The sequence below is a fragment of the Mytilus galloprovincialis genome, chromosome 13 (genome assembly GCF_965363235.1).
Source record: "Mytilus galloprovincialis chromosome 13, xbMytGall1.hap1.1, whole genome shotgun sequence".
Classification (NCBI taxonomy): Eukaryota; Metazoa; Mollusca; class Bivalvia; order Mytilida; family Mytilidae; genus Mytilus; species Mytilus galloprovincialis.
Window position 1 is genome coordinate 69037772 of NC_134850.1, and position 21769 is coordinate 69059540.

Genomic DNA, 21769 nt, shown 5'->3' on the forward strand with positions numbered 1-21769 from the left:
AATGATATTTAAAGCTAATGTTGTTGTAGTTGTCAAACAACGTTTATTGGTTATTATGTCTCAGACCAGTTAGAACATAGAGACCAAGTTGGGATACAATGTTTGTCTTTAATAATATATTAAAATATCACATGATCGTCATTAATTAATTTTAAATCAGTGCTTTGAATAACAAACAACACAAAAGTCTTCGTTCTAGTTTCAACTTTGCTAGCTGTTTTACATTAATTTGTTTTTCCATCAATATTTAAAGCTACATTTGACGTTGCAAAATATAAACAAACAAAGCAATCAACGAATTACGACGCAACAAGGAGACATTCTTCTAATGCAGTAGATAGTAATTATGAACAGAATCTAGGGTCTTCATGGGATTATTGTTCACATTCAAATGTTGGAGATGAACCTTTATGGTGGGCAGTGGATATTGGTGCAATTTATGACATAAGTAACGTTGTTATCTTTGGTAGAACTGACTGCTGTTGTAAGTTGTACTTGTCACTTGTCTCATTTCGGGGCCTTTTATAGCTGACTATTCGACGTTGTTCATTGTTGTTGAAGGCCGTACGGATACCTATAGTTGTTAATTTTTGTGTCATGTAGTCTCTTGTGGACAGTTGTCTCATTGGCAATCTTACCACATCTTCTTTTTATATCAGCCAAACCAAATATAGGTATATCATACAGATCATTTAGTGATAGGTATAGAACAACTAATTCGGATGAGGTCAGAAAGAATATTGAAGAAAACAGTACATATTTTAAACACAAATGTCATATGCATAGTTTAATCTTTATCAATAAGTTCAATTTTTATTAAGCTTTGGTTTAAAATAATAATTCGTGGTTAGAGGACCACTGTATAACCCTTAATGAAGGTTTCTTTCAAATAACGAAACATATATATAATATCATACCAAAGGGCACATTTGCCCTGTTGTTTAGATCAGAAGTTCCTTGTTCGTACATGTACTATCATACTGACGGGAACCAGTGCTCACTAACATGCAATGAACGGTATGTTGAAAAAGTTTCAGCACACATCAGGATAATGTATAGTTATATTTATACTGTCAATAAAAAGTCAAATGTAAGCAATGGATTATAGTATCCCATTGGACACGTTTTCTCAATTTCGAAATGCAGTTGGAATGTTGCTACATAAAATGAGGAATTTGGAAAAGTTGATTTCATATTTTTTTCATAACGTTAGTTTCCCAACTGTCTTTGATTGTCATATATCCAGATGTAAGGCAAGGTAAAACAAAGAATTCCTTTTTGTTTGTTTAATCGTATATAAGACGTTGTATGGGATCGGTTTGGTTATTTAAGTTCAAATAAACTAGGATAAGAGCAAATTTCTATTTTGCACAACGTTCAGTTTATGTGATATTTTTTATTCGTTTTTGTGAGTAGCTCCTGAATGAAATCTGACTGAAAGCACAAAATAACAAACATACAAGTTTAGTTTTTTGTTATAATTTTATAATGAGTTAATTGATTTCAATTATTCAAATCATGTGTCGTTCAATCTCATTTTATGGAGATTTGATATATATATACAACTCGTCTAAACATCAACCCAACAATGTTAGATCTGTAAATTTGCTTTCGCAAATTTTTGGTTCTTCCCTCGTCGGGATTCGAACCCATGCTACTGTGATATCGTGACACCAAATCGCCTGTACTGCAGCCGTCCCGCTAGACCACACGACCACCTGGGCTCTCAAAAAAAGAGCTTTCGCTGGCCGTGTGTTACCTTTCCTCGTCAGTTTTAATCTAGCGGCGTACTACAGTACAGGATATATAAGGCATGAAGATGTTATTGTTACAGATCAGCTAAATTATCTATAGTAAAGGATCCTACAAATTAATGTAATATACAGTCACAGAAAATATTTACATTTATAAGTACGTCTGAGTCAGTGACAACTCTACAACAGATGTATCCATCGGATCGCCATCAATGATGGTGATACATGGTTGTGTACATAATGTATATACAACTCGTCTAAACATCAACCCAACAATGTTAGATCTGTAAATTTGCTTTCGCAAATTTTTGGTTCTTCCCTCGCCGGGATTCGAACCCATGCTACTGTGATATATATATTCGTTTTATGATCATATTATCGGAAATCGTCTATAAACCGTAAGTTTCTAATAATCATTTCCAATGCATAAACTATAATAGATTTTTAAATGTATCTCTTTCTCTTCATATCATTATTTTGTTAATAATTGTACACTTTATTTAAATAGATCAAAGCCATAAAGTTTTATTGTTTTTCCCGTATAAATGAGGTGTTTGAGTTTGTAACCCGGATTTTTTAGTCAATTGCATCGAACGAATTAATAAAAACAGTAATATTTTTGTATTGGTACAGGCATTTTCCTTTGTTGAAAATGAAGGATTACACATGGTTTTAAAACTAGCTGAACATTTCATTTATTGTCTCCATGGTTACGGTTACACATTTGAATTAAACCGAGATTGATTTGTTTCTTTCCAACACTACATATCGTACAACAGGAGGGTTCTGGTGACTGTGTTATTTACCCTTTTGGGGTCTTTTCTTTTAATTTCAGCTGAATGGCTATCGAATTTTGTCATTGAAGTATTTAGACCATGCCGAAATAACACGTCCTGGTTTGATGATAGTAGTGTCACTCTATGCCATCACCAGAAGGAGAAAATCACTTATTTAAACGCTACATGCACGGAACAGACAGTGGGGAAGTATGTTCGAATACGACTTGAAGATAGAAATTATTTAGCACTCTGTGAAGTTGAAGTACACGGAACATTCGTTGAAAATGTTTATTCTGGTATGTAATTCATGGAATATCATATTTGTCATGTTTTTGTGACAATATTTGTGACCATAAAAATTTTAATTGTCCTACGGTCGTTAGCTTTGTCTTTCTCCGTTTGAACAGTGGAGGTCAATCTGCAGCCGTTTTTGCATATGAAGTTATATCAATGGTGTTAAAATGCCATTTTCAAATTGAATATTCTAATAAAAAATTCAAAAGTTGAAGAAATCATATGAACATCACAAAAGAGCAAGATTGAATCCAATGGTCGACTTTAATGCATTCCATTCTAAGCACGACACCTTGCCATATAAAGTCAAACTAAGGTTAAACGTTACAACACTATCATTAAAGGCTAGTATTCTGATATGACTACACATAGCTTGAAAAGCATAGCTTTATAGTATTAAATGGCAATTTACAAGTGCTAAACCGATCTCTGTATTCAAGCTTTACAAGACTGCTTACCATTCCAAAAGTGCAGACGAAGACGTACGGTAAACGATTTGATAAGGCAGCAGCATCTCTTCGGAACAATTTCCCGAATTAAAAACTCTCAGCTAAAAACTCTTTTTTATCGCATTGCTTTTCAATCAGACTTTTAGTTTTCTATTTTACGGGTTTTTGTTTGTAGAAACTTTAAATGCATTTTTTTTGTGTAATTTTTTACGGTTTTTTGCATTTTTGCATGCTTTTAACCTAGATTGTTAATTTTTCTTGATTTGTTTCAATTACCATGCTGAATGTTAAGCGCCTTAGAGTAATTCTTTTTTTATATAAATAGGACACTTTATAAATTTTCGTTATTAATAATATTATTATTATTATTATTATTATTATTATTATTATTATTATTATTATTATTATTATTATTAAAGGGAAAAAAATATATAATCCGGGGAAAAAAGTTGACCATCAAATTGAATTCGCTTCTAAATTGATGTGGTTAAAAAAAAAAGTCATTATTTCCAGTTCTTAAGGATAAAAGGTGTTTTTACAGAAGACGAAAAGTGCAAGTATATTTTTATGATTATATATTTTTACATGACTTATAAAATGACATTATTTGTTTTATTTCAATAGTCACTTTTCCTTACATCTGTGGATTTCAAGGTCACAGCTACGATAGACAGGGGGAAATTCTTTGGAGCGCAATAGTCAACAGTGAAATTCAGTGTACATATATATGTGCTTACACGAATAACTATTACGCAGCAGATTTCAACAAGAAGACTTCAACTTGTTCTTTGGTGATAAGAGTAAACGGATTTAACGTCGAGGTCAATTCTGACCATACCGTCTTTCTGGTCAATTAAACACTGTTATCACATGGTTATTATTTCTCTGTAATCTTTTCGTTTGCTACGAGAATGTTGTCTATGTAACATATATAAAAACTCAATAAATCTGGATTTGTGATATATATTTGATATTTCGTATTTGATCAATCATAATCTCTTAACGATCTTTGACGTTTTAACATTAGTATGTTATGTCTCAAATAATTTAAAATGAGTGTCACTGATGAGTCTTATGTAGATGAAACGCGCGTCTGACGTACTAATCTATTATCCTGGTACCTTTGATAATTATTCATTATTCAAAAAGTAAAACAACAAAAGTACCTACCTACTAGAATTATCATCACAATCTTTTTAAATAAGAATTCCGTTATCAAATGTCAAAATCAAAAGCTGAAACATATCAAACGAACTGTCATATTCCTCACTTTATCGGTCAAAAGCGATATTTTGAAAAAAAGACATAGAAAACCATTACATACATTTTTCTATAAAAACAAATTAGTAATCATAGTTGCATCCATGGTTGAAATTAGGTCTTTGTAACAAAAAGAATTGTATTATAAAAGACTCTTTAGAAATATTTACGTGATTTACAATTGAAAGTTGCCTCAATAAAGAAGCCATGGCATTGAAAATAATAAACATGATGATTTAAGGTGGATGGGATGTCAGAATTATATACCACTTTTCATACACCTATTCACATGGGCATTTAAAAAGTCAGAGTATGAATACATATGTTTAAAGTCTTTAAGGTTATTTTAAGTAGCAACAAACAAAAGAACTATGTCAATTGGACATGCTTTGATACTATAACAGCCCTTGAATGTTTACCAGATATCATTACGTTTGTTCTTCTGAATATTCTGTATATTGTCAAGTTATCGGAATTCCTATGTGACCTAACTGTGCACCAGTCATTGCTGACCTGGTTTTGTATTGTTATGAGTTACAATTTATGATAAAGCTGATCAAAGACCAATCAAAATAATATCTGATACAAACATTTAACAACATTTATAGTCATTTGGATGATATGTTGGTTGTCATTAATGGCAACCACTGTATGTACACTAAAGAAATTCATCATCTTGAACTTACTTTCAATAAAGATGACACTAACAATTAAAACTACTCTTTTCCTGGATCTTGAATATGAATCATCAACGGGAAGCTTAATACCAAAAGAAGAGATTATTATTTCTTATTATAAATTATCCATTTTAAATGTTGAAGGTCCCGCGTGACCACCTCGAGATGTTTATATATTTCAACTTGTTCGATTCGCTCGAGGGTGTAAGAACGTATTATGTTTTAATGAAATCAATCTATGTCGTACTTCAAAAGTTTTCATTAGGGTTTCCAATATCACATCAATTTCTATTAATTATAATTATCAAAATTACACTTAATATATGTTATGCGTTGAAAGCATTTTTCTTGATTAATATTCCTTTTAAATTTCGATCCCTAACATTTACAAGCAAAGGAGATTAACATACGTCGAAGCTTTAGGAGCATTATGCTATAAAAAGTAAAATCACCAAAAAGCAAAACTCCGAGAAAAATTAAAAACTGCGAGTCCCTATATAAATGGCAAAATCAATATAGCACTTCAAATGTAACAAAAGGTAAAATCACAAAAATACTGAACTCTGAGAAAAATCCAATTGGAAAATCCATAATCAGATGGCAAAATCAAATGACAAAACACATAAAAAACGAATGGACAAGAACTGTCATATTCCTGACCTGATAAAGGCATTTTCAGATGTAGAAAATGGTGGATTAATTCTGGTATTATAGCGCTTAACCTCTCACTTTGTTGACAGTCTCATCAAACTCCGTCATATTTAAAATGATGCGTGAACTAAACAGACACAATAAGTAATATAATCAAAATATGAGTACAGCAGTCATCATCGTGTAACAATTTTAAAAGGAACAATTTAACAGAACACAGGTATTTTCAAATTTAGAAAATGCTTGATTGAACATAGTTTTATAACGCTAGACGTCTTACATGTATGACAGACAAATCAAATTCCATTACATTTACAATGATGCATGAACAAAACAGAAATAACAAGTAAAGGTGTCAAAATAGGAGTAGAGCAGTCATCAATGTGTCACAATGTATAACTAATTGATATATCACCGATGCAGTTTCCAATAATAAATATAAAATAAAAAAATATGTTTACAGAATGACAGTACATTACTTCCATTAAAAATTTGACCTATATAATCTCAAATTAAAGCAAATTGGAATGAGAGACAAATGAAAATGAAAGAAATAACATAACATACACGTTTTCTTAATAGGTTTTATATACCTATTCATCACAAGGATCCCATTGAAAATTTAGATACAATTTGTCCAATGCACTGACGGTCTCTTGAGACATATGTTTCAGTTGAATAATTAGAGGTGTCAAGTTGTAGACTGGTGTAAGTCTTTTGATCTTTTGTCGTTTTTGGTCATCACATTCTCAGTAAGTTCGACTAATGAGTTTGAATATTTATAAGTTGTATTATAGATTTGGAAACGCAAAAAAGAAATGTTTAAAAATTTAATCAACAAATTGAAATGCTTTTTTTTAATTTAACTCTGACATGATGCATATATGTGTAGCATTATTACACATACATTTATATATGGTAAAAGAACACATTCTTTAAAAAAAAACGAGATTGAGTCATGAAATTGTCTAAGAATATGATGAAAAATTATCTTTTTTCTTACTTTGAAAATAAAAGAAGATCTTCCTTGAAGGGAGGTATGCATCAAACGAAAAAAATCGTTGATATCATTCAAATAGCCATGAATTTCAAAATTATCCTTAAAACGAACTAGTATTACATGTTACATTATGAATGATTTCTAATATATCATCTAATCCATGATTTATTGTCTACAGCTTAAATTTCAAACGTTATTGCAATTTAGAATAACACTGAGATATAATTTTCACGTTGCGATAGCTCGTAGTTTCTCGTTTATGTTTACAGATGCATGAGTATCGGATTAAAATATCTTTCGAAAGGTAGAACACGTCAAAAATTCATACTGTTTTTGCTCTTTTGCTACTTGACAATGTCGTTTCGGAAAACCTTGTTTTTTTTTAATATTGGTCGTTTTTCGTCATCTTTATGTTGTACATCTGGTCTTTCAATGGATTCTTCAGTGTTATCCTGGTTGCTACTTGATATAGATGAGTTGCCACAGCCATTTGAATAATAACGGCTCAATATATAAGAACGAACAGTTTTATCACAAACACAAAATAAAATAAAGTTCCAAAAAGCTTGTGCACTATCACCATATGACTGTAAGATCAGTAATACAAATTCCGTTGTGTCATCATTAAATTTTGCAATGTCTAGTAAGAATCTCAAAGTACCCCACATTCTAAGACAATACAGAATCAACCAGGTAAAACAGAATAATTCGTCCTCTCTGCGAAGTCCTGCACTGATTTGATTCCAAAGAAATTGACCCCTTCTTTTTTTCTGGAAGTATAAATTAATATTTTAATTGTCATCAATGATAAAACTTAGTCAGAGTTTAAATTTGCAATGCAAGTACAAAAAAGAAAAGTATAAACTAAACTCTAAATAAAATCCGATAAAAATTCAAACGGAAATTCTCTAAAAAAATTGCAAATGAAAAGCTCAAAAAAATAACACGAACGGATTACAATTGTCATACTCCTGACTGTGTACAGCCAGTTTCTTATGTGGAAAATGGTGAATTAAACCTGGTGTTAAAGCTAGCTAAAGCTCTCACTTGTATGACAGTCGGATACAATTCAAATGCAGACATAATATCCAATTACTTTTCGTGAGGGAAATAAATCCTTAGTTTCTGAATACTGGATAAATTAATCAACTGACGATTCCAACAAGTCTTCTTCTTATTTATGTCAGTACCAAAGTATAGAACTGGTGATATCCTACAGGACTTATAGTTAACGAGCAGCAACTATATTCTGTAAATAATAAAACAACAATTTTTTGACAAATTTACTACTTCCAAAGAACGGATTATTGTTACGCTTCAGACTTTTTCTTAGGTTGATGTTTTTCCTTTAGTTCCGGAACATTCGTGTATTTGAGCTTTTGATTTTGCAATTTGCTAAGGGACTTGAGGTTTAGAATTTGCTTCGGAGTTCTGTATATGTTGTAATTTTACCTTTTTGTTAAGTTCCAGAAAACGATGACACAATGATAAAAACGAAACCTTAACAGATTTTATAATAGTTCAAATCACAATTTCGATTGTCTAGGCAGCCATATTTCCAATTTAGACATCCGACCTGAATGAACCTGTTTATTAACATTGTATGATGGTATAGATTTCTTTGCAGGTCATTATGATCCTATTTTTCATAACCTGGAAATGTCCTAATTGATGAGAATAGTTAATTAAATATCCGTAGTTTCTCGAAATTAGCTTTCATTGTGAAAAAAAAAAATGCTGGAAGTTTTGGCATTTTTCACAGTACTGCTTGGCTAAATTGAAAAAAAAACACAATTATTTTGCATTTTTAACATATTTATTGTTTATTCATACAGTACTTACGTTACAAAATCCTTTCCCTTTTAACAGGATGTAAAGAGTGGCAGTTATCAGGTATGTTAGTATTTCCCATCCTTTTCCCGCCAAAAGCATCCACAAAATTCTGTTTTGATCTTTTGACGTTACCGATAGCCAGCACCACACGCCATTTATTCCCTGTACTGATTCATTCCTTCCTAAAACGTCCTTGTTATACGCTATCGTTGTAATGCTTCCTTTACCATGTTTTTATAACAAGAATATAGAATGAAGTTTTTTTTTTAATTTTCTTGTAACTTAATATTAAATCTTAGAGAATATAATGAAAAAAAAAACACATAGAAAGTGGATTAGGGATTTGTATGTTAATGAATATGTTTCCTTTTTCAGATTTCAGTAGTTTTATATACAGTTAAATAAAAAAAAATACCGACAATGCATATGGCAGTTAATCGACAGTTCTACATTTATGTAGATTCATTTATTTTCGTGGATACAAATTTTCCTGGATTTAGGAAAACTTGCATTTTCGTGGATATTTTTTTGTTTGCGGTTTTCACTGTTAAACAGGCTCATAAACGTAATAAATGATTCATTTGGTGTTCAATAAAATAAAAAAAAAAGCATTGACACCGGTGCTCACGAATTAATATTTTGTAAAGGATCACTCTGATTCAATAAAAAAATCTGACATTATCAAGATGCCTGATTTCTTGATTGACAACATATTTTTTACGTTCGCAGAGCGTGTTTTCAACAGACTGTCGTGGCATTCCAATAGGAACCAATTGTGCCCCTCTTCTTGCCGACTTGTTTCTTTATTATTATGAGGCTGACTTCTCAGGAACTTCTTAGGAAGAAAGTTAAAAGTTAGTTTGGTAACTATATTAAACACATCTATCTAATCGAACTAGATATAAAGGATACATCAGACACAGTTAAGTCAGCCTCATATTTTCTTACATCTCGAAATTGACAATGAGGGTCGGTTGAAAACAAAACTTTACGACAAAAGAGATGAATTCAGCTTTCAATTTCTAAGTAGCAACATTCCAGCAGCACCTACATACGGGTATATATCTCCCAATTGATACGATATTCCCGTGCTTGTATTTCATATCATGATTTTCTTATTTGAGGGTTGCTGCTCACATGGAAGCTATTAAACCAAGAGTTCCAAATGGTGAAGTTGAAATCATCCCTTCGTAAATTTTACGGACGTCATCACGAGTTGGTTGACCGTTATGGAATAACCTTTTAATAGATGATGTCGGATACATTCCTTACATCGTAAAACAATCTCCTTCCCTTTCATGAATGTGAGCTACCGAATTAAATTATTTACCGGATTTGTAATAACATGAGCAACACGGCGGGTGCAATATGTGGAGCAGGATCTTCTCACCCTTCCGGAGCACCTGAGATCCCCCCAGTTTTTGGTGGAAGTTGTGTTGCTTATTCTTTAGTTTTATATGTTGGTTTGTCTGTTTGTCTTTTTCATTTTTAGCCATGTCGTTGTCAGTTTATTTTCGATTTATGAGTTTGACTGTCCCTCTGGTATCTTTCGTCCCCCTTTTTTTTATCTTTTATACGAAATCTGCTATCAATGTAAACATTGGTTCATTATCAATCAAATACAAATCATCTATACAACAATACATATAGGTGTATCTATAAGAGAATGAACATTATAAAAGTATTTGACATGCCCTTTAATGTGTTGTAAAGTGACATTCAAATACAATACTACATGGAACATTGATCAAACAGATACCACCATCATCATACCCAGTTGCTTATATAAGTGATTTTAAAGTTTATACAAACAAACTTCACACCTGAGGGAATATTTCAACATAAGAAGTAGCTTCCCAAAACAGAATTCGAAAAATGAAAAAATAGTGGAGACAAAAACGAAAAACAAGAAATAATTATGAACCACATATACAGACGACAACCACTGAACATCAGTTTCCTGAATTAGGACAGGTGCAAAAATTGCAGCATGATGAAATGTTTTAATGGTACTAAACCATCTCCCTTTTCTGAAACAGTACACAGTAAAATATAACATAGAAAGGACACAATTTAAAATATCTATTTGAATGACTTAACGTAATCAAAAAACAAAGTAACACAAATTAACACATGCATAGTAATTAACTCTTGATGAAAATGTTGATTGTGAAATTGTAGACTTTTTATTATAATATTTTTTTCTATTTAAATTTAAATTAGTTAATTTTGGATGTAACGCGTCTTCTGATTGGTTGACGTTATTTTGTTATGAGCCCATAGACATAATTTAGTCATGTGACCGTGACGTCATCAACGTTTTTTCATGGCTTTCTACGTTTTAAAATGGAATTTAGAATTAAATTATAAGAAATGATTATAATACTTTTTCTGTCTATTCGAAATAACATAAAAGAAATGTGGTGCACACTGTTAAATAACCCGCTACGAGCGTTATTCAGTGTGCACCAATTTTTTTTATGTTATTTCTTCATAGACAGAAAACATATTACAGTGATTCCTTAAAAGAGAAAAAAATACTGAAACAATTTCATTAACATTCGAGACAATAGTTAACAAGTTAATAACATACATACCTGGTATACCCCATGCTACCACATGCACAAATATAAACTTAACTCCAGATAAATCTACAACTCGAGAAAACCAAACGCAGATAAATAAATAAATTGCAATAAATGAGGTCCACAGAAATGAAGCAATACTTAAACACGTCGTTATAAAACTTTGAGCTTTACAGAAGTCATCCGATTTAGAAACACTAGTGCTGTCATTCTGTATGCCCATCGAATACCATCTGACAGTCGCCATTAAGTAGCCTAATGCAGTAAATATATCTGCTAATGTTAAAGCTATTAACAGCAAACGAACAGTATTACGTGTAGACGGCACAACATAATATGACCAAATTAATACTAATCCTCCAAGTATTGACAACAAGGAACTTATGGTTGTTATAGCTGATGATACGATGAGTTCCCCCGTATTAAATTTAGTGATGTTAGTGATGTTAGTGGAATTGTGTAAGATCTCCATTTAAACTCTTTTATGCTATCTAAATAAAATTGTACATCAAATGTCACAACACGCACCACTCACCTGATTAATGACATTGTATTTTTATCTAATCAGACGAGATACCCAACAAAACGATTACATTCTAAAATAACATCAGTACATACGTAGTAGTATTTATTTGTTTATACTGGACATTTGCTAATGTGAAAATTCAAGTGTTGACCTTTTCTTAAAACAGATAATAGTAAAACTGAAACATGATTAAACAACAAATCAACTATACAATATTTTCATTATTGCGTATATGAAAGAATGTGATTTCAAAATATTGATATCAAACATAATTCGTTTTTGTCTGTTTTGAATTGTATATATTATATATTTTGATAATATTCGATAAATTAAGGATTTTCTACCTATATGACTCAGGAATAGATTACTTTAATTGTACATGTATTTTACAAAACCTTTAGACATGTTTGGGTCCACAGTGCTCTTCGACATTATTTGGTATTTTCCCTTTTTGTTCAAGCGTCACGAATGAGTCTTTTGTAAAAAAAAGTGACTCTGTTGTACAATTATTCTTATCCTGGCCAGTTTATAATATTTTATAGAATCACTGTCTTCAATGTTTGAATACCTATCATACAAAATAAGTACGTTTTGAATGTGTAAAACTTACACAAATTGTTAAAAAAACTCGTGTGCTTGCAAGTTCCCTTAACTGATTGGACACGTCATGTTCTAAAACTGATTCTTCTGTTTAAAAATCCGAAAAATTACAAATGAAGAGCAACATATACCAATATGATAATTTAAATCTAAAACGAAGTGAAAATGCCATGTCACAAGTTACTAAACCAAATAGAATAGAACAGTATACAAAGTACAAACCTGCTTGAGAGACCGCCCGTATTCAGCAAAATCCTGTGTTAAAAGATCACGAATTTTAGATCACTCTGTAGTACATTTAAAACTAATTAAACCTTATCAAAAGACCACATGTCTTAAGGGATATTTGTTTTGCTCTCCCTTAAGTTGTCATATAAATCATATAAAACAGGTGTTACTGTATATACTTCAAATTTTAATTAAGATTACAGTATTCATATTAAATGTTATTAAGCTTGACAAAGCGGGCTAACAAAAGGTTTGTACAAATCTACAAAAAAAAAGTTAAAAAAAAACCAAAAAAAAAACCCCCAAATATCTAATATCAAGTTATATAACTTAATCAGGTATTATATTGATAATAAGGCGAAGTTTCTGATTTTTTATAAGACATAAAGTATATATGTGTGTCTTACATTAATGATTATCGATGATTTTTGCATAATACGTGCAGCATTATCCTTCCATGTCTTCAAAACTACATTTTGTTCAAATTTTCCAAAGAACCAATGTGAATCAAAATAAATCAAATAGGCGTGTCTTATGAGGAAATATCATTATAGCAATCCTTTGTTTTCAAACTAATGAAATGAACAGAGATAAGAACATAAGACACACTGTAAATCCAACGTTTTAAAAACATGTCACTAATTGAGATTGCATGGATATATGTCATCATTTTAATTGCTGAATGTGGTATTGTATTTTTTCCTTATCTGTTAATTTTACATTTGGTTTCTATATTTCCAGATATATTGTTGACCTGTTTTATATAATAGAAATGTGTGTTTAACATTTTGATTAAAATTCTATTGCAATCTTTATCAGGAAAATGGCCATTGTTATATTATAGTTCGTTTCTAGTATGTTACATTTTACTGTTGTGTTTCTGTTGTGTCGTATATCTCTCATATTTGAAGTGTTTCCCTCTGTTTTCGTTTGTAACCCGGATTGTTTTTTCTCAATCGATTTATGAAATTCGAACAGCGGTATACCAGTGTTGCCTTTATATATCAGTTAATTGGTATACAAAGTTATCACTAGTTAAAATCTAAGTTTGACATCAGTAGTTGCGACGACGTGTGTTCTCGGTATCGTTTGGGAATTTGAAAAACAAAACTTATAACAAATGATATATGATCAATCCGAATTTGAAATGACGGCGTTACAACCCTTCATTATAATTAATTGATTACTTAAAGTATTTTAACAAGAGGTTTAAATATAGATATTGTTTTGTGCGTACAAACGGTTCTAATCGTTTTTGATGTGTTTGATTTTTGTGTGCTATATATCTTCTTTACGATATCATTGTCGAAACAGTTCTTAAATCGTTTTTTGTGGATATTTGGTTCTACAAACGTTTGCGTACAATCCGACTTCTCAAATATGGCTGTCATTTCCTGATTCAAAGTTATGTTAACCTTCACATCTATTGGCTACGATGTATAATTCTCTGAATGAGTATACCCTCTATAGCAACTATTTCCGTTAGGAAAAACTTGTTTTAATCTTTCTTAGCGTTTACTCTGTTTACAAATTAATTGTTACGAATGGTCATTTGAAGACGACATACACAAACCTCATAAAAGAGGGACAAAACATATCAGAGGGACAGTCAAACTCATAAATCGAAAATGAACTGACAACATCATGGCTAAAACTGAAAAAGACAAACAGACGAACAATAGTACACACAACATAGAAAACTAAAGAATAAGCAAGACGAACCCCACTAAAAACTACAGGTGATCTCCGGTGCACTGGGAGGGTAAGCAGATCCTGCTCCACATGTGGCACCCGTCGAGTTGCGAGAAAATAGTCTTATTCGATAGGTCACATTCAGAAGGGAAGAGGATTGCATTTACGACGTAAGGAACATATACGATATCATTTGTGAAACGGTTATTCCTTAACGGTCAACCAACTCGTGATGGCGTCCGTAAAATTTACAAAGGGATGATTTCAACTTCACCATTTGGAACTTTTGGTTCAATAGAATAATAACTGTAAATGTAAAGATACTTTCAATACCATAACGGCAGCGTATGCTTTATAAGGCATCTGGTCTATGTGAGACAATAATTTATTTCTTGTTAAATATATCATAAATGTTTTACTAGTTGAAAGCAATTTATTGTATATATTTAATTTGTATTTGTATAATCCTTCTTATGCTGTACTGTTTTACCACTGTCCCAGGTTAGCGGGAGGGTTCAGATCCCGCTAACATGTCCCGCCACATTATGTATGTTTGTGCTTTTTTCCAAGTCAGGAGGCTGTAATTCAGTGGTTGTCGTTTGTTTATGTGTTACATATTTGTTTTTCGTTCATTCTTTTTTTTATATAAATAGGCCGTTAGTTTTATTTTTTATTTGTTTTACTTTGTCATTTTGGGGCCTTTAATAGCTAACTATGCGGTATGGGCTTTGCTCATTGTTGAAGGACGTACGGTTACTTAAACCAAGAGTTATTAAACCAAGAGTTCCAAATGGTGAAGTTTAAATCATCCCTTCTTAAATTTTACGGACGCCATCACGAGTTGGTTGACCGTTATGGAATAATCGTTTCACAAATGATATCGGATATGTTCCTTACGTCGTAACTACAATCCCTTTCCCTTTCATGAATGTGACCCACTGAATTAGACTATTTACCAGATTTGTTATCATATAAGCAGCACGACGGGTGCCACATGTGGAGCAGGATCTGCTTACCCTTCCGGAGCACCTGAGATCACCCCTAGTTTTTGGTGGGGTTCGTGTTGTTTATTCTTTAGTTTTCTATGTTGTGTCATGTGTACTATTGTTTGTCTGTTTGTCTTTTTCATTTTTAGCGAAGGCTTTGTCAGTTTATTTTTGATTTATGAGTTTGATTGTTCCTTTAATATCTTTCGTCCCTCTTTTACCTAAAATTGTTAATTTCTGTGTCATGTTGGTCTCTTGTTGAGAGTTGTCTCATTGGCAATCACCCCACATTCTTTTTTTATATGAACACAATACATGTAACTTGTCTTCCAATGTAATTTTGTAGAACATTGTTACAACTTTTGATATGCCTTAGAAATTAAGTCTTCTACTTCAATTCAAATCTTGTTTTAATTTTATCGTTTTGTTTTTTAACACACCAAACAGCTGTGGTATTTGTCAAACAACGTTTATTAGTAATTTTGTCACAGACCAGATAGAACGTAGAGACCACCTTGGGATAACACTTTTATAAATCAGTTCCTCAAATAGCAAACAACAATAAAGTGTTATTTCTTGTGAAACATTTCGATTTTGTTAGCTGTTTAACGTTAATTTGTTTTTCATGAATATTTGTAGCTACATTGGAAGTTGCTAAGCACAAACAAACAAAGCAATCAACGAATGAACACACAGGAAGACTTTCTTCTAGTGCTGTAGATGGCAATTATGACCAGCGTATAACTGATTCACATGAAGCTTGTTCACATACAGACGTTGGAGATGAACCGTCATGGTGGGCTGTGGATCTTGGTGCTATCTATGACATAAGTAACGTTGTTGTCTTTGGACGAACTGACTGCTGCAGTAAATTTTAATTGTCACTAGTCTCATTTTAGGTCTTGTATAGCTGTCTATGTGGTATAGGTTTTCAGGAGCCTGTAATTCGGTGTTTGTCGTTTGTCTAGTGTTACATATTTGTTTTTCGTTTATTTTTTGTACATACATAAAACCGTTAGTTTTTCCGTTTGAATTGTTTTACATTGTCATTTCGGGCCTTTTATAGATGACTGTGCGGTATGGGCTTTGCTCATTGTTGAAGACTGTACAATGACCAGGAGTTGTTTTAAAATGTCTGCGTCATGTTGGTCTCTTGTCGAGAGTTATTGCATCTTCTTTTTTTTATATTTGCTAGTTGTTGCAATGCGTGTAGCGACATAGTTGTTATTTCTGTGTCACTTGGTCTCTTGTGGAGAGTTTGTTCATTTTAAATTATAATATACCCCATCTTCCTTTTTAAATTAGCCAATCTAAATATAGATTCATACGGATCAATTCCTAATATGTATAGAACCACACAGCCCGATCGGGAATAACATTCAAGAACGTAGTACATATTTTAAACAACACAAGAACGCACGCGCAAAATTGGGGGCATTTAGCGTGTGGTTGAAAGTATATCAGCTGTTGTAGAAGGAAGTTATGAAAACGATTTAATGCTTGGAGAATATCCGGAAAGATATCTCAGGATACTTAAATAGAGTCAGAACACTTAATTTTAGCCCTCCCTCTTTTTTCTTTAAAAAAGAACGTTGTGTTTTATATCTTTAAATAACAAAAACACTTCATGTCAAAGAGTCACAGGTACTTTATTTGGGTCAGAACATTTTATTTCAGCAATCCCCCCATTTGTTTTTTTATATATAAATCAGTAAATAAAAATACACTTCATGTATGATATATAAATCATCACAGTACATACAGAGAATTGTCCTGTCTAAAACTACTTAGAATGAAATTCAAAACAGTGTGGCTGTGGCCATTGATTGACACATTAAATTTATCCATTGACTGGGACAATTTAGGTGAACGTTTGTATGTAACAACCATTGCTCACTGTGTACTTTTTAAAGACACTTAAACTATGGGGTCACCAAAGGTTCTCAACACCTGAATAAAGTAATTCGAAAAAATTAATCAGAAATAACACGATGTTTTGATTTATATCAATTATATAAATCAAAACATAAAGGTTATTTCTGATTAATTTTTCGAATTATTTTATAAAAAAAAGAAACCTTGGTGACCCCACAGTTTAAATGTCTATCGTAGGTACGTCGTGAACAGTGGTCGTTACAGACAAACGTTCACGTAAATTGTCCCAGTCAATGGATGAATTTAATGTGTCAATCAATGGCCACAGCCACACTGTTTTGAATTTCATTCTATGAAAACTATGCGTTATTTAACCACATTTCTAAACGGGAGTTTTGTGTATCACAAAACAGGACACAAAATGAAAAGTCCCTAACTAAATCAAAAGCCAAACGCATCAAACGAATCGACAACAACTGTCGCATCAAACGAATGAGAAACAACTGTCATATGCTCCACCAGGTACAGTCATTTTCACATGTCGAAAATCTAAGAATAAACATAGTTTTAAAGCTAGCTAAATCTCTTATATTGTCTCCAATTTGACGGTAACACATTTGTCTTTTATTACCTAGCTAGATTTGATTCTTTTAAAAAAAAATATTGTACAACAGAAGGGTTGGTTGTTTCGGTTTGTTTTGGTGACTGTTATATTTATCAGTTAGTTTTGTTTTATTATTTCAGCTGAACGACTGTCAAATTTTGTAATTGAAGTATTTAGACCATGCCGAAATAAAACTTCCTGGTTTGATGATAGTATTGTCACTAAATGCCATCACCAGAAGGAGCAAATCACTCATTTAAACGCTACATGCCCGGAACAGACAGTGGGGAAGTATGTTCGCATACGACTTAAAGATAGAAATTATTTAGCACTCTGTGAAATTGAAGTACACGGAACATTCGTTGAAAATGTTTATTCTGGTATGTTATTCATGTAATATCATATATGTCAAGTTTTTGTGGTAATTTGTAACACTTATATGTTGTAAAAAAATATGAAAACTAAACGTTTATTAATGTAGTGCGTCCAAAGCGCTTTTCTGGATTTAACTTCATCAGGAACGCCAAAAGCCAAACAATTGAAATCAGAACATGTACAAGTAAAACATTTTAAAAGTCATACTTATTTGTTTTGTTACGCTTTGAAAATGGGATTTCAATCGGTGACCTTGTTTACATATGAAATTATATAGATGGTGTTCAAAATTGTTTTTCAAGTTTTTTAAAATTCGAATGAATCGAAAAACTCCAAAAAAGAACAAAATTTAGTTCAACGACGGACTGTAAATTTCATTCTAATCATGAATCCTCATCATACAGTGTTAAACTCAGTTAAACATAATAATACTAAGATATGAGCGAAAGTTATCAGAGGGACAAGCTAAGGTAAAACGTTTCAATGCTAGCATAAAAGACTGGTATTTTGATTTTATAAGACTAAACACTACATGGAAACCATAGCAATATGGTATTAATAAGGAAATAAGTATAAATATTGAATAAAAATGACAAATTCAATGACATTCGCGTCCAAATTGACGTGGGTTAAAACATAACAAAATTGTTCCTAGATAATAACAGGGTCTTGGACAGAAGTCAAGAAGCACAAATATATTTCTTGCTTAAGATGACTAATACAATGACATGATGTTTTTATTTCAAAAGCCACTTTTCCTCACACTTGTGGATTTCCAGGTCACAGTTACGATGGAAACGGAAAAGCTCTTTTGAACGCAATAGTCAACAGTGAAGTGCAGTGTACATTTATGTGTGCAATCACGAACATCTGTCATGCAGCAAACTTCAATATGAAGACCTCCATTTGTAGTCTAATGGAAAGAGTAATTGGAGCTAACGTCGTTGTCAAATCTGACCAAACTGTCTTTCTGGTCAATTAAACACTGCTATCATATGGTTATTATTTCTCTGTAATCTTTTCGTTTGCTACAATAATGGTGTCTATTTTACTTATATAAACACGCAATAAATCTTGTTTTGTGATATATATTTGATATTTCGTAATTTGATTCAATCATAATAGCTTAACGATACTTGACGTTTGAACATCGGTATGCTATGTCGCAAATAATTCATGACTCGAAAAGAAAATCAATAACATTAACGAGCTACACGGATAGGCAACACAATCACTTTAAATTGGAAAATCAATTATCAAATGTCAAAATCAAAACATCAAACACATCAAACGAACTGTCCTATTCCTCACTTGATCGGGCAAAAGCGATAGTTTGAAGAAAGACAGCGAAAACCATTACATAATTATCGAAGAACAAAAGATCAACAATAACAAAGAAAAAAAAATGACGAAAGAGTCGTTCTCAATGTTTTTACAATAAAAATCTTAGTTCCATCCAATGTTGAAATTTGGTCTTTGTAAGGAAAAGAATTATATGATAATATACTTTCTAGTATTATTTCCGTGATTTACCATTGATAATTTGTCAAAATGTAGTTTTGATCACACTTGATCAATTGCATGCTTATATTGGTAATTTTGAATCTGTACAACTAATTAAATAGGCATTAAAAATGTCAGAATTGGAATATATCTGTTCAAATACTTTTAGGTTATATTTAAGTAACAAAAAATAAAAATGACTATGTCAATTGAACCTGCTTTGATACTATAACTGCTCTTGAAAGTCTACTACATACATTTTTTTTTGTTCGCTTTGAAAATACCGTATATCGTCAAGTTATCGGAATTTCATTAAATATTTAACTGTGCCCAACTTATTGCAGACCTGCTTATGTATTGTTATGAGTTACAATATATGACAAAAATAAGCAAAGGTTCATCGATAGAACATCTGATACAAAAATAAAACGAAACCGTTAGATAAAAGAATGATATATTGACTCAGCATGTACATAAAGAGAATTATCCTGTTAAACTTATCTGAAATAAAGATGATAACAACAAGGAATACTGCTCTTTTCTAGATTTTTATATCTAAATCATTAACGGGAAGCTTTATACAAAAATGTATGATCAAAGAGATGAACTTTAATTTCATATTCAATTTGTTAATATCAATTTTTAGATATTGACGATCACTTGTTACCATCTTATGGTGTTTATTGTTGTTTATATTTCTCAACTTGTTCGATCTGCTCGTGTATGTAACAAGAAGTAAAATCACCAAAATACTGAACTCCAAGGAAATCAAAAGCTCACACACATCAAACGAACGGTTAACAACTGTCATATTCCTGACTTTATACAGGTATTTTCTTATGTAGAAAATAGTGGATTGAACCTGATTTTATAGCTAGCGAAAACTAGCTCTCACTTATATGACAGTTCCTTCAATTCGATTATATTGACAACGATGCGTGAACAAAACAAACAGACATAATAGAAAAAAATGTCAAAAATACAGCAGTCAACAATGTGCTATAATCATAATCATTAAAAAAAAACATACAAAGATGTAACAAAGTACAAAACGGCATACAGATCAAGCATACAAGAAAAGAATTAAGACTAGAATACACAATGTTATCATAGTATAATAACACAAACGGGATGTACAAAGCCACGTCATATATATTACAAAGAAACATAAAAAGGCATATCGACAAAGCAGATAGCAAAAATGAAAGACAAGCAACAAACAAGTTAAATAAAACAATGTATTACATTTTAACGAAAGAAATCTATGTATTACTGAAAAATTATTACACCTTGGTTTTCGATATCACACCATTTTTTTTTATTATAAAGTATTATGAAAATTATGCTTAATAAAAATTATGCATTTAAAGCACTTTTCTTTATTTATCTTCCTTTTGAATTTAAAACCCTAACATTTACAAAACAAAAAAGTAAAATCAAATGAGGTATAAATAATGTAGAAGTGTTATGAGCATTTGAAATGGAATACAACTGTCATAAATCCTGACTGATTTTCTTATGTTGAAAATGGTGGAATAAACCTGGTTTTTATCGCTAGCTAAGCCTCTCAATTGTATACAGTTACACCCAATTCCATTATATTTATAACGATGTGGGATCAATCAAACAGACATAACAGGCAAAAAGGTCAAAAACAGGAGCACAGCAGTTAACTTTGCGTTACAATCTCAATCACTTCAATGTTGACAATAGTTGAATTTGTCTATTTTCCACAGGTCTTTTTTGGTCATAATTCTGCTAACGCTTCTACGTATTTATACATCATTTTTTTTGTAAATATCAGGGTTTAAAATTCAAAAGGATAATAAATCAAGAAAAATGCTGTGCATGTATAACATGTATTAAGTGTAATTTTCATAACTGTATATAATAAAAATCTGTTGAGATATGATTTTCAAAGAGACAGCTATTCACATAAGAACAATTGACACAGAAATGTATAACTATAAGTCAAAGTATGACTTTACCACATACTCAGCATGACATGGCTATACCACAACGCTATACATAACGCCTATATACAGGTAGGCCGATTAAAACAATATCAAACACAAATATAATCATGTCAGTACCTTAT

The 21769-nt window shown here is 31.6% G+C and overlaps 1 protein-coding gene across 1 annotated transcript; it reads right to left on the bottom strand.

Annotated features, from left to right (window-relative positions):
* Nucleotides 1-6680: 6680 nt before the first annotated feature.
* LOC143056635 (G-protein coupled receptor 157-like) lies at nt 6681-11817 on the bottom strand. Its single transcript, XM_076229790.1, has 3 exons — nt 11295-11817; nt 8707-8918; nt 6681-7634 (listed from the first exon to the last, which is right to left on the bottom strand). The coding sequence occupies exons 1-3, from the start codon at nt 11752-11754 to the stop codon at nt 7209-7211; spliced, it is 1098 nt and encodes a 365-aa protein (XP_076085905.1). The 5' UTR covers nt 11755-11817; the 3' UTR covers nt 6681-7208.
* Between the last annotated feature and the right edge of the window lie 9952 nt (nt 11818-21769).